At 41.3% G+C, this 13,849-nt stretch overlaps 1 protein-coding gene across 6 annotated transcripts in view; it reads right to left on the bottom strand.

The window, feature by feature from the left end:
* LOC137503789 (coiled-coil domain-containing protein 162-like) overlaps positions 1–13,849 on the bottom strand; it is a 146,041-nt gene that overhangs the window by 66,143 nt on the left and 66,049 nt on the right. For all 6 annotated transcript variants that reach the window (XM_068231273.1, XM_068231276.1, XM_068231275.1 and 3 more), the window contains 4 exons: positions 10,364–10,507; positions 6,647–6,870; positions 3,684–3,822; positions 2,462–2,582 (listed from right to left, as the gene is read on the bottom strand). In XM_068231273.1, the coding sequence (XP_068087374.1) occupies positions 2,462–2,582; positions 3,684–3,822; positions 6,647–6,870; positions 10,364–10,507 (628 nt within the window). The remainder of the gene's footprint in view (positions 1–2,461; positions 2,583–3,683; positions 3,823–6,646; positions 6,871–10,363; positions 10,508–13,849) is intronic.

Raw genomic sequence — 13,849 nt, 5'->3', positions numbered from 1 at the left:
TTAGCAGTCCACAACCAAACCGGGTTGGTGTACTTCGGCAGTCTTCGGAAGCACTCGGGCTTCCGAAGACTGGCCGCTCTGTACTGGACTGCGCACGCGTGAGCGCACTCCCTCGAGCACTTGCGTTTGCGCAGTACAGGGCTGCCAGTCTTTAGGAGCCTGACCGCTTCCGAAGACTGCTGAAGTCAGGAGATTGAAATGGACGAACCTGTGGCGGAACGAGGAGACCGTCAGGAGAACGGGAAGGCTCTGTAGGACCCAGAGCCTTCCCTCTCCTTTGGTGAGTATCTGTTTTGTATTTTTAAAGATACTTCAGAATCACTTTAGGTTTGAGTTTCACACTAATCATACTGTGGACTTCTCCCCCAAAATAGATAACATAATATGTATGCCTGGCTATATGCATGTTCAGAAAGGATCATAGTAAAAAAAAAGTTCATACAGGATTCTTTGAATGCAAAAAATATCAAATGCTTTATTGATACAAAATGGAAAAAGGTTCTCTTTTTTAAAAAATCTCTGTAAGAGGTTCCTTGCGGATTTGTCCAATACAGAATTGTAGCACAAACATGAACTTTATCATAGACTTAATGCAATTTACACAAGGCAACGACACGTTCGTTTCGGGCAATCCTAGTGCACTCCTACGTTAGCAGCTGGATGTATTTGACTTATACCATTTCCGCCATTAGGATTGTGCACTTTACATCTGGTCGGTTCAGATGTTTCCTTGCCCCCTTGGTGTCCTAACCGTGTTCTCACTACAGGATTAGCAGATAGCACTTTCTGCAACTTGGCCTGACGAAGGGCTTTCTGTGCCCGAAACGAACGTGTCGTTGCCTTGTGTAAATTGCATTAAGTCTATGATAAAGTTCATGTTTGTGCTACAATTCTGTATTGGACTAATCCGCAAATAACCTCTTACAGAGATTTTTTTAAAAAGAGAACCTTTTTCTATTTAGTGTCAATAAAGTATTTGATATTTTTTGCATTCAAAGAATCCTGTATGAACTTTTTTTCTATGATCCTTTCTATACATGAGAGTCTACAATAGGGTGAAGTGGATGACCCTTAAAAGGATTAAAAGGTTTTTGCTTTTTCCCTTTTATGTTAAAAAGTTTTTTTTCCAACTATATTGAAACTATATGCATGTTCAACCAGTGCATCGTTTTATGCAACAGAGTACTCTCTGCTACTCTTTATGGAATTATTCACACTTTATACATGTACACAGTGGAGTAGCTACAGACCGCGGGGCCCCAATGCGGAATTTGCATCCGGCTCCCCGTACATTAATGTGCCCCCCTACCCCAGTATGGTAGCCAGATGTGCCCCACTCCCTCAACCAAAAGTATGGCGCCAGGTATAGGCACCTCCAGTATAGGAAGCCAGGAATAGGGGCCCCAGTATAGTTAGCCAGGCATAGGTGCCTCTGTATAGGTAGCCAGGCATAGGTGCCCCCAGTTTAGGTAGCCAGGAATAGGTGCTCCAGTATAAGTACACCCAGTATAGGTAGCCAGGAATAGTTACCTAAGTGTAGGTTGCCAGGCGTATGGGATTCAGCGGTGCGCGCACGAGAGGGTCATCAGCTCACATTGCTGGGATCCACACACTGCATGCACTTACTTCTTCCTGTTCTTGCGTTTCATCTCACAGCAACAGTGCCACCTAGGGGGTGCTGTTACTGTGAGATGGAACGCAGGACAGGAAGAAGTTAGTAGTACATGTAGTTCTGGATCCCGGCAATGTGAGTATTTGATGACCCCCCCTCAACCGCACGACGCTGCGCCTCCCCATGCAGCATGTGGGGAGGACAAGAGGGCCCCTTAGGGGCATCGGGCCCGGTTGCACAGGTGACCGCTGTGACCGTGGCCCCTAAGCCCCTGCAGCTACATGTGCCCGAAGTGACATGTAGCATGATGAGAGATACACATATATACATAGTACTAATGTTACTTAGAACTTTCCTGTGCTCCCTTTTTAGTTTTTTTTGTTGTTGTTGTTTATATCACAGTAAAGGTTCCTAAACTCCAAGAGTAAAGCTGTGTACCCACTGGGTGACATTTGTAGTAATGTTACCTGACGTTGGGCAACATCGTTTAACAGAAGCATGTTAAACAATGTTGCCTACTGTAGCAATTATGCAAATAATGTTTTTGAAGTTAATAAACTCTTATGAAAGTATATCAAAGCATATTGATTGCATTAGTAACTAGTCATGACTATTTTTCATTTTACATGGTGTGATAAAGAGTTGAGATAACAAATGCTAATTTTCTGTAATAAATTATATTCATGTTGGAAATAGGCTAATCTAAATTTGCAGCAACTTAATTTGATTGGCCCAATTCCAAATAGCATGCAATTTGCAACAATATTTGCATGAAGTCAAAAAACTAGCTTCCCGCTGATAAGTTTAGCTCAGAGACACTTTTTGATGCAGCTGTTGGACAGTTCTCACCTGTTGGGACTCCTCCTCCTTCCAGTGCTTTTTCAGACATCACTAATGTCATCTCTTTGGCAACTTTTTTCTGCACATCATGAATCATATCACATTCAAAGCATTCCATTATTTTCTGAACCTAGTAAAAAAAAAAAAAATAGGTTTTCAGTTTAGTAATACATGCATCACAAATCTTAAATGTTTCTAATAAAAAAAATCCAGATTCTTTAAATTAAATAGAGCAACATTCCAACTATGCACTTAACACTCTGAGGCTGATTTCTTAGGAGGGGTGCTAAAAAAAACTAGAGCAAAGATGGAGAATGTGTACACAGTAACCAGTCTGAATTATTGACGCATTTAACATCTAATACCTTACTGGTTGCTCTGTGCACATTAAATAATAAAATCTGAATCATTTTCACATAAATCAATGTTCCTTGATTTATTAAGAGATTGATCGAAACTTTACAGCCACCTCTAATGAGGGACTGGGTTCTAAATTGTATAAAAAGAGACATCTTATAATAAGGCACGACTGAGCTCTGCTTTTGTCATGCTGCTTAGTGCACTTTTGATTTTCTTAAAAAAAAATATCTAAAAAAAAATAAAAATCAACACAACCTCCCCCTTTTCCGTAGATAAGTCTTGTTGCACAGCTATGGGAGACAATAATCAGCAGAGAGAGACTTTGTGAGCATGGCTGATATACCGGCTAGTTATAGCCAACCGCAGTGGAGGACATGGCTTTGAAATCGAGGAGTGACATAACCCTTTAGAGTGCTATGCCCAGAGGCCACGGAATAATTGACAATGAGTCCAGTGGTTTTCACACTGACACCTTCACTCTCCGGCATGTCAGAGCGGATAACCATCTAGGAAGGACATGGACTGTAGACTGGTACGCCTGATTCAAAACTTAAAGAACTTGGCTACCGTATGATGTACTATATGCTGCACTCTCAGCTGTGCTGTAAAGTGATGTCATATGAATGGAATTAGCCTTGGGATTTGGAGGGACTACCAATATCAAGATAAATCACATTTCATAATAGAAGCCTTTTAAAATCAATGAGTGTGCCTCATTATGCCCTTTTAAGTAACTCCTTGTTGAAAATCTGAATTTACCTTGAGTTTTTTAATGGCCACCTATGCCTTATTTCTAATAAGCAAAACTACACACACAAATACAGGAAACCTACTTTAAAATCCTATTTTACAATCCAGCTAACAGACTTACCTGTCGCACACGAATGTCAATCTCAGAAGCCCCTATAGGAGGTAACACATCCTGAGATCTCAGGGTCAGTCCTTCAAACTCCTCCTCCTTTCCCATTTGTTGAGCGATCACTTTCATCGTAGGATAGAAGATTTCATCTCTACAATAAATATACCGTCATTACATAGTGAGCCTGACTATGACACTATTTTGATCCAGTATGACCTGATGAAGCAGGTATAACACGAGAAATGTGTTGTCGATTGTATCTTTCATAAATATCACTTTTAGTTCTACCTCAATGTCAGCTTGTTATTTCTTACCCTTTCATTGTTTTATGAGTTTTTATCAGGCTGGGGCACCTCTTCCCCATCCAGGTTTAAACCTTCCTCATTACATGTGTTCTGGCAGTTCTAGTAGTACTCACTGGAACACTACGCTACATATTCTTTGGAGAGCGACGCAGACCCAGTACCACCCGAGTGAAGACAGGGCTCTTCACACATGCTTTACCGTGGTTGCTGGACTAGCAACCCAAGCTTGTGAATACCCTTCATCCATTTCATTTCAACTTATATTGACTACTACACTATGTGGGGCTCCTGGTCTCTCTCTTTGTTCCTATCTTTTGGTACAGATATATTGTACATCGGTCCCCTACTTCTCTATGGACCACTCTATGCCAAGTTCCCGATGATGTGGACCACCTATGTTTCATGCCATTTGTGAATAACTAATACTGAATAATACTTATAGAGACTATGATTATTCTTTGAAAAGAAAATTACAAAATTTTAGATGTGTTACTTTCCCCCCTAAATAAAAGTAATTTAACAAGATGTATAGCGCACAATTTGTGGCTGGAGACCGCGCAATACGAATCTGAGCCCGCCATGGTGGAACAGCTAGAAAGATGCGAAGACAAATTTGGGCGCCCACTAAATAGCGGGCAATGCAAACTGTGGCTACTAATAGCGAGCGCAAAGCATCTGCTATTAGTAGCCACACTTCGCATAGTGGGCGTCCACATTTGTTGTGGGGGCTTAGGGCCAGGAGGAGGAGATTAAGGTTAGAGGGGTTAAGGTTAGTTGCCCACTGGAGGGTTTAAATTAGGCGCTCATGAGGGGGGTTCAGGTTAGAAGCCCAACAGGGAATTCAAGTTAGTTGCCCACCAGGAAGGGGTTAAAGTTAGGCATCACTGGTGGGAGGGAAGTTAAGGTTAGGCACCACCCGGGGGGGTTCTGTATGAGAGTAGGGAGAGGTTAGGTCATAGTGAAATATCAGCAAATATTATGGATATTTCATTACATGAATTAAGTAGTAGTAGTAGTAGAGTATCAGCAAATTTACCAATATTCTACCACCACTATTTCCTGTGCCCTTTCCACTGTAATTTATTTTTCTGGTGCCCAATTGAGTGTCCTGCATTTTTAAATGTATGCCACCAAAGGCCCTTGGACCACATCTTGAGAAACTATAATGTGAAGTTTAAATGTGGAGTGGAGAGATTGGACTGAAATAATGTAAAACCCCTTATGGTAGTAGCAAGTACTGCAGGTCTCTCTGCTCAAAATAGAAAGATAAAGGGAGGCCAATGCTAGCAGTATTGGATGACTGGGACATCATAGCAGTAGTGCAATATCTAAAACATAAAACATAAGCAATATGTCATTTCTAAAACAAACCTTTTTTTGTCCGAAACGGGTACACACAGCTTCTAAATTTACACTGGTCGATTTCTGCCATTGATTTACAGCCGACTGCTCTGACTGAATTGGCTAGAATTGATGCAGTAGGAAGCATGATAGATTGACCGATCGACCGATTTACTCAATCGGTCCGGACGGAAAATCTAGGTCAATTGGCTGTTGGCAGCAGATCCATGGCCCATAGGGTTGCATTAGATCGAATAGCACAACACTGCATTTCGATTGATTTTCAATAGATTTCAGAAAATCTGTTCCTAGTGTGTGGTACACATCAGATAGATTCCTGTCAGATTCGACCTGACAGGCATCTGGCAGGAATCTATCTGATGGTTGAATCTGCTGCAAATCTAGAAGTATACGGGTACCTTTAGAAATTAAAAAAAAAAATGTTACCTTGTACATTGAATCACCTATAAATTCTTAAAAGTGACATGAGTGACGTTTCACAGATCTCCCCAGCAGTAATATCATAACAACACGGATCATCTACCTCATAAAGAAATGCACTGCCCATACAATGCTGTTGGTCAAGTCACAGTTCTGCATTGTAATAGATAGTGTTATTCTCTCTTGCTGCATGCAGGCTTTGTATTAAAGGGACACTTAAGGCTACCAAATACAAATGAGTTTTACTCACCTGGAGCTTCCACCAGCCCCCTGCAGCTGTCCGGTGCCCACGCAGTCTCGGATCCTCCTGGACCCGCCGGCAGCTACTTCCGTTTTTGGTGACAGGCCTGGGAACGCGAGTGCTTCTTCGCGTTTCTGGCTGCAATAGCAGTATAGAGGGCGCTATTGCGGCCATAAACGCGAAGAATCACTCGCGTTCCCAGGCCTGTCGGCGCCTGTTCCTGAAAACGGATGAAGCTGCCGCCGGGGCCAGGAGGATCTGAGTGAGACTGCGTGGGCACCGGACAGCTGCAGGGGACTGGTGACAGTCCCAGGTCAGGTGAGTAAAACTCATTTTTTGGTAGCCTTAAGTGTCCCTTTAAAGTCCATGTCCAGTCTCCATTGCAGTTCACAGTCATTATAACACATTATAACACATGCATTGTGTAACTGACCACTGTGAACCTAGCCTAAAGCTTATATTAAAAGTACTGGTTAATGATTTGCAAAAGGAGTTGTAGCATTGATTTTGATTAATGATCAGAGTGGATATCGTATGCCTTGCCTACCCTTGTTTGACAGAACTAACTGACGCCAGGACCGGAGAGTTGAGGAACCAGTTAGCAGCTTGCACTGTGAAGAGTTTTCATTTTTATATTTATAGTTTACCTGTACAATTCACAGAACTGTTTAAAGGTTTGAACAGTGTTGATTTCTTCAACTCGAAGTTTAATTTTCCCCCATTTCTCTTTGAAGACTTCCAACTGTTTCCATAATATTAGAAAGGACCTCAGCTGCCTATATTCTGAAACAGGATCCTGTTCACACTGATCCTTCTTGGGGACAATTTGCATTGGCTGTTCTTCAAAGCTGGCAAATCTCTCATCCGACTTCTAGAAATAAATGAAAGGCTACATAATATTAAAGGATCAACCTCAGGGCCGGGCCGAGGCAGAGGCTGGAGAGGCTCCAGCCTCAGGGCCCAGTGTAGGAGGGGGCGCACAATTCATTCAGTTGTCATTCCCAATTGTGTTTGAAGCAGAAAGAAATAGGAAAAGGGGATACAAGGCAGTGACTGCAAGTCAGATAACTAGAGATTAAGGTATTGGGGAGGTTGGGGGCCCTGGGGCGCCTCTTAGTCTAGTAGCAATCAGTGTGTGACGGCTGGGGCGGAGGGATGGAGGGGCGCACTTTGGTGTCTCAGCCTTGGGTGCTGAAGGACCTTGTCCCAGCTCTGATCAACCTGTAAAGTATTTCTGTCACAGGAGGCTTGATTCATTTGCAATCGTTAAAACTTTCCGCATGCAAATGAGACCACTTAGTGATCTATTATAGAATCCCTTAAGGTGGTCACACACCATACAATTTTTATATCTGTTCAATTCAAAAATAGCAATCAATTTTTCTGACTGATTGTAACAGTTCAAAAATCTGACCAATGTACCACACACATACATTCAATTTTTCCCCAATCATGAATAAAATAATTGAAAGCTCAGAAAAAATTGATTGGAATTGTACATCAAGTAATTGACAATCCATCACACACCATACAATTCTTGATAAAGTTGGTCTGAATGTCCAATCTCCAACAATCGGGAAAAAGGGAAATTCGATCAGATTTAATCGATCAAAAACAAAGAAAAGCTCTCAATTTTTCAGGACAACTGATCTAAATTATCGAATTGGTGAAAAATTGGATCTTTTAATTGTATGGTGTGTGGCCACCTTTAGCGTGACAGGCAGCTTTCACACTATGTATAATATGACCGCAATAATGATAAAAAGTCACACCATATACAGTGAAGCATACAGTACATAGAAGTATGCGTCAATGTCACAGTACATGTGCACATTGTCCGGTAAGCACACAGCATGCTATGCGATATTTCCATTGAAAACCAATGCAACCAATGCTGATGCGTCAATGTGAATCTACTACCAAAATATGATTGGTTGTGTTACAATGCAATTATATTGCCCCATTGCAATGGAATACAATGGCTGCAATGTGAAAGGAGCCTGATAATTGCAATATTCATTAGGATGGTTCAGACCTTTTATATATAAAACTAATGGCTGTCCTTACAAGATTACATGGAGTCAGTACTGACCTGGTCTTTGTAAATTATTATACACACCTTTATGACCACTTTCACCTTTTTGCCTTTTCTACCTCACTCCTCACCTGTTCATATTCCTTACCTAGCCAACTCTTATATTATTATTTATGCAAACATCTTTGCATTATATGGCAGAAGGTGTTCTTTTATTATAAAAATTGGGAAGGTAAATCAGTGTGTTTTTGTTTTTTAGGAAGGTTGCACTCTCAAAAGCTAAGTATTCAAGAAATGATTATTGTTAAAAAGAAAAAAAAAGTGTTTAGTAGAGTTTGCAACCCGTCAGTTATCGTAGACAAAATTGCCAATATTATCTACTTAGCTTTGTAGAGCAAATTAAAAATCAAGCCAAGATACTCCTGCAATAGCAATTCATATGGATGCTGTGCACAGGCTTCCTGGTTGTATCATGACACAGAGGGCCAGATTTATCAAAGCATTACCGACAGGTTTTTTTTCTAAAACTGTACTAACCAGCAGAGGAACTGTTCTGCATGATAGTAAGAAACTTCTCAAATCCTACTTAATAGTGGCAGTTAAGCGTGAATTTCTAGAGCTGCACTACAGTTAAGAAAAGTGCAAATCCATCCCTAAACTGCTGCAGATTAAGAAGTGCTTCATAGCAGTTCTCCAGATAGTGCAGGCTAGATGTGAAGGGCTCCTCCCCCCTCACTCAGTGCCTGCTGACAGCAGATGTGTTGGTTACCTCAGCAACAGCCATTCCCCTTACACTGCACTGCCTGAGAGACCTTACTAACTCCTCCTATTCCTAACAGTTTAAAGAATCTGCACTATTTAGTGATTTCTTAAGATGTCTGAGACAATTCTGCATGGATTTCTAAAAACCTACCAATATTTTGTCTCAGACACTCTTGATAAGCGTCTCCCTATGTTATTTATATCCGTGCCTGTTGCAATGGGCACAGTCTCCATCCATTCTGACTCTGTGCAGCTAAAGAGCTAGAGGACACTGAATCCAGTATGGATGGAAAGAGGGATGAGCAAACAGCAGTTATTGATTATTTCTCTTTTTTAAAAACAAATAATGTAAAAGAATTACCATAGTATTTTTTTTTTATTTAAAGTGAACCTGAAGTGACAAACTTATGTGATAATTGTATATATACAGTAATACCAATGGTAAATAAAAAATTAGTAACAGAAATGAGTCTCATAATTTTTTTTCAGTTTAATGGTCTGCTTTTTAAGATTGTATCACAGTTGTCACAGCTGCTGTTTAGAATCCACACTCTCCCTGGTTTAGCTGAAAGAGAGACAGAGGTAACGACCCTTTGAACTTTCTTGCACTGTAAACCTTATTATCCGCCTTTTCCTGTGGTTTAGGGGCTTACGAGAGGAATTGGCACAAGATACAGCCTGTATGGCTTATCCTGCTCCTGCACAAATTCCCATCGATGTTAAATACTATCCCCCCTTTAGGCCACCGTGGATGGTGGGGGAATGAAATAATTCGGCTTCCAGCAATTGCTGGAGGCCGAATTATAGTGTTTTATAAGTAACTTCAGCTCCGTCTTCTGAGAGCACTGAAGTTACTCACTGCTGCGCCCAAGTCTCCTGCGCTGGAATTAAAGTGTTCAGGTTTAGGGGCCCCTGTGAGGTTGCAACCTCTGCATTCCTTATTGCCAAATCACTGGCTGTGGTCCCTATGATGTATTATGATGCTAAAGTACTGTCAAAAAGGCAGGCTTGATATTGTGTCAGAGTATTAAGTAGAAACAGAAGCCAGCTCAGCTACAAATTGAACTGTCACTAGCAAGTAACTGTTGCCATACAGTATTTGTGAGGTGTAATGGGATGTGCCATTTAGAATAAGCCAGTGCCGATTTCCAGTATTTTTGGAACCTTGTCGGTATAGCCTTTTAGGAATGGCTAAGGGCCCATTTCCACTGCTGCAAATTCTCAGTGTTTTCCCGCATGTGATTTAGATGGGGAAACAGATTTTATTGAAATCAACACGCTGCTGTCTGAATTGCATGTTGGGGAAAAGACGGACGGCATGCTGCATAATTTTCCATCAATCATGCAATTCCTCATAGCCATACATGGCACGGCTAGAGGGAATCACATGGATACATTCATTGTAGAATTATAAGATGGACACGAGGAAACAGACCCTAAGGGATCACAGCATGACTTTACGTTACAGAAGAAGGTCATATCCGGTCAGCAATTAAGTCTAAATACGGTATGGTATTGTCCCTGTGTAGATAATAATAATAATACTCATATTTTGGTTCTTGCTCACCTTTCCCGCATCCAGGTTTCCCTCAACCGAAAATGAAATAAAGTTATAATTGCCTTGAAGGATGTCCTCCATTAGTAGATGAACCCCCACGAGTTCCCCATGAGCCACACTGTGTTCATGATCTGTCATGTCACATAAGCACAACTGGTGGATAGACAAAGATAAAAACAGAGTTACACAACAACCAGAACTTGCAATAAACAGTTCATCACACAACACAGTGAAGCAATACCATACATAATTCCTGTCTGGCTTGTGCTCCAACCACTCCACAGAAGTAGCCCTAGACAAAGTGGCCAGTAACCTCCTAACAGCCAAATCCAAAGGGCATTACACCATAATCATACTTCATCTGTCCTCTGGATTGGACACCATAATACTCTGCTCCTTCACACACTAAATGAGTGGTAAAATATACTTGCATGGTTTTCGTAACTCGCGTTTCTCCTTCTTACATCTCCTCGCTAATTTTCAAATAGCACCCCAACAGAAACCTATGTTCTGTACACAGCCTTCTGATTTTGACAAGAATCACCTCCTCATATTTACATATACAGAGGAGAACTTCTCATGAGCGTCTCCCCTCCTCTGCATATCTCTTAAAAAACACATCCATCACTCTCGGTCTTTAAAATACTTAAGGGGACCCTTAATATTCACATTTTCAAGGAAGCATACATTCTTGACCAAGTTGATCCCTCCAGCGACTAGCCAAGGCTTGTTTCTTGAGTTATCTAACTCGGGTATTCACTGCCAATGCATATACAATTTATTTACTGCCTTACCAATTGTTTACTCCATATTCCTTTAGAATGTTAGTTTACAAAAGGCAGGACTTTCTCCCTCTGGTTTCTTGAAATTGCTGTATATCTTATTAGACATTATATTACAGGTAGTCAATGTGAATGTATTTGTCTGTATTTTGTACCTATGTTTGTTCCTTGCTTTGTACTGCATTGTGAAACGATAATGACACTGTATAAATTAGTAATAACAATGTAAGCGCAGATAATAAGCATTCTAGGAGGCACTGTAATCCCAGTACCCAGTATTCTTCTCAATATGTTTCTGTTCAGGCACAACAGTCTAATCTGTTCCTTTCTTCGCTACTATCGCACTTCCATTTCAAATCTAATACTACCACCATTTCTTTTAGCTATAAGATACGCAAGTGCATTATATTTCATGTGGTCCTGAACGATAGATGTCATTTAAACACATATTCATACAGATCTGTACATCAAGCCTGAAAGAGGGAGAAATAAAGAAGAAAGAGGGACAGAGGTGTTTGGTTCCCAGTGAAGGAATGTCCCTCCAAGAAAGAGACAGTAGAGAGCAGTGTGATTGCATTCAGTAATGGTGGCAGGTTACCACACTAATGAAGCCATGACTTTGCTCACTCTGCTGGCCACTGCTGGACTGACAGCACTGTGAATGCCAGTAATCTGTCCCATGGTGCCATATGCCACTTTCACAGTGTGAGTTCTGGTGTGAATGGAATTACAGGATATAAACACAGACTTTTTAGAAACACCCACTTGTGTTTAAAAATACATTTATATTTGAATCATTTAATATTTAATTGTACTAATGTGTTTGTATTGTGTTTAGTTATGTTTGTCTGGAGTTCTGGTAGAAACAGATCATGGTTATATTTTTACACAAAGAAAATAAGCTATGATGAACGGATAAATAAGAAGCCGGTGCAGCAGCGTTACTACGCAGAGTGTAAGTCTATTGACACAGCTTACATTCCCTCGCTGGCAAATGTATTATCAGCCAGGACAGACATGTCACGGGGCTGTGAAAGAGTAAATACAAGGAGTGTAACATACTTAGGTGGAAAGTGGCGTGCAAAAAAAATATTTAAGCCAACTGACAGTAGTACGTTTCATTATCATTCAGAGGACTGCTAAACCTGAGAGTCAGCAATCTAAGTTCTCCGAACCTTTCCCCTTTATGTGATATAAGTCTGTATTGGAGTTTGAAAAGAAATTCTTAGTAACTGTAGAGATGAGCGTAATGACGTAATTACGATTTCGCGAAATTTCACGTAATTAGTGTAATTACGATTATGGCCGTAAGTACATAATCGTAATGAAGAAGGATTTCGCTAAATTTCGCGTAAGCGTAATTTTTGCGTAATTTTCGCATTACAGTGGGTATTACGAAATTAATGCGTATGGCCATGCTCCCAAGCGGAAAAGTTGACGCATGGATCAATGTTAGGTAGCCGCCGACTTTAAGGGTTAATAGCAAAGCCCCCTTAAATGCTAAGAACCTCAAATTTGGAGAATATTTTAAGGAGATCAGAAGGAATAAGAGGACATTTTTTTTTTCAAAAAGACCTTATAGTTTTTCAGAAAATCGATGTTAAAGTTTCAAAGGAAAAATGTATACATTTAAAAACCCGCCGACTTTAATGGTTAATAGCAAAGCCTGCTTAAAGTTTAGGAACACCAAATTCCCAGGGTATATAATTTAAGGGGATCAGTGGGAATAAGAGGAAAACTGATTTTTTCAAAAAGACCTTATAGTTTTTGAGAAAATCTATTTTTAAGTTTCAAGGGGAAAAATGTCTTTCAAATGCGGAAAATGTCAGTTTTTTTTGCACAGGTAACAATAGTGTATTATTTTCATAGATTCCCCCAAGTGGGAAGAGTTTTACTTACTTCGTTCTGAGTGTGGGAAATATAAAAAAAAAATGACGTGGGGTCCCCCCTCCCAGACCTCTTTAACCCCTTGTCCCCCATGCAGGCTGGGATAGCCAGAATGCGGAGCACCGGCCGCGTGGGGCTCCGCACCCTGACTATACCAGCCCGCATGGTCCATGGATTGGGGGTCTCAGAAGGGGAGGGTCAGCCAAGCTTTCCCCTCCCCCTCCGAGCCCTTGTCCAATCCGAGGACAAGGGGCTCTTCTCCACCTCCGATGGGCGGTGGAGGTGGAGGCCACGATTTCCTGGGGGAGGGGGGGTTCATGGTGGCATCTGGGAGTCCCCTTTAAAAAGGGGTCCCCCAGATGCCCACCCCCCCTCCCAGGAGAAATGAGTATAGAGGTACTTGTACCCCTTACCCATTTCCTTTAAGAGTTAAAAGTAAATAAACACACAAACACTTACAAAAAGTATTTTAATTGAACAAAACACATAACCACGAAAAAAGTCCTTTAATATTCTTAATTAACCATTAATACTTAGCTGTCCCTTTAAATAAATGATCCCTCGCAATAGCCTCGGAAATGTTCTATTAGTTACAATGTAACAAAGTTATTACAATGTAACAACTTTGTTACATTGTAACTACGCCGCACCCGACGTCACTCGCCGCTCAGCCGCCGCATACACTTACGCGTCCTTGCAGGACGCTAAGTCCCCGCTGGCTCCCGCTGTCCACCCCGCCCACATCTGTCACCCACATGTGGGTGACATGTGGGAGAGGCGGGGAGGGCAGCGGGAGCCGGCGGGGACTTAGCGTCCTGCACGGACC

The sequence above is a fragment of the Hyperolius riggenbachi genome, chromosome 4 (assembly GCF_040937935.1).
Source record: "Hyperolius riggenbachi isolate aHypRig1 chromosome 4, aHypRig1.pri, whole genome shotgun sequence".
Classification (NCBI taxonomy): domain Eukaryota; kingdom Metazoa; phylum Chordata; class Amphibia; order Anura; family Hyperoliidae; genus Hyperolius; species Hyperolius riggenbachi.
Note: the sequence above shows the minus strand (reverse complement) of the source record. Positions and strands in the feature narration are given on the sequence as shown.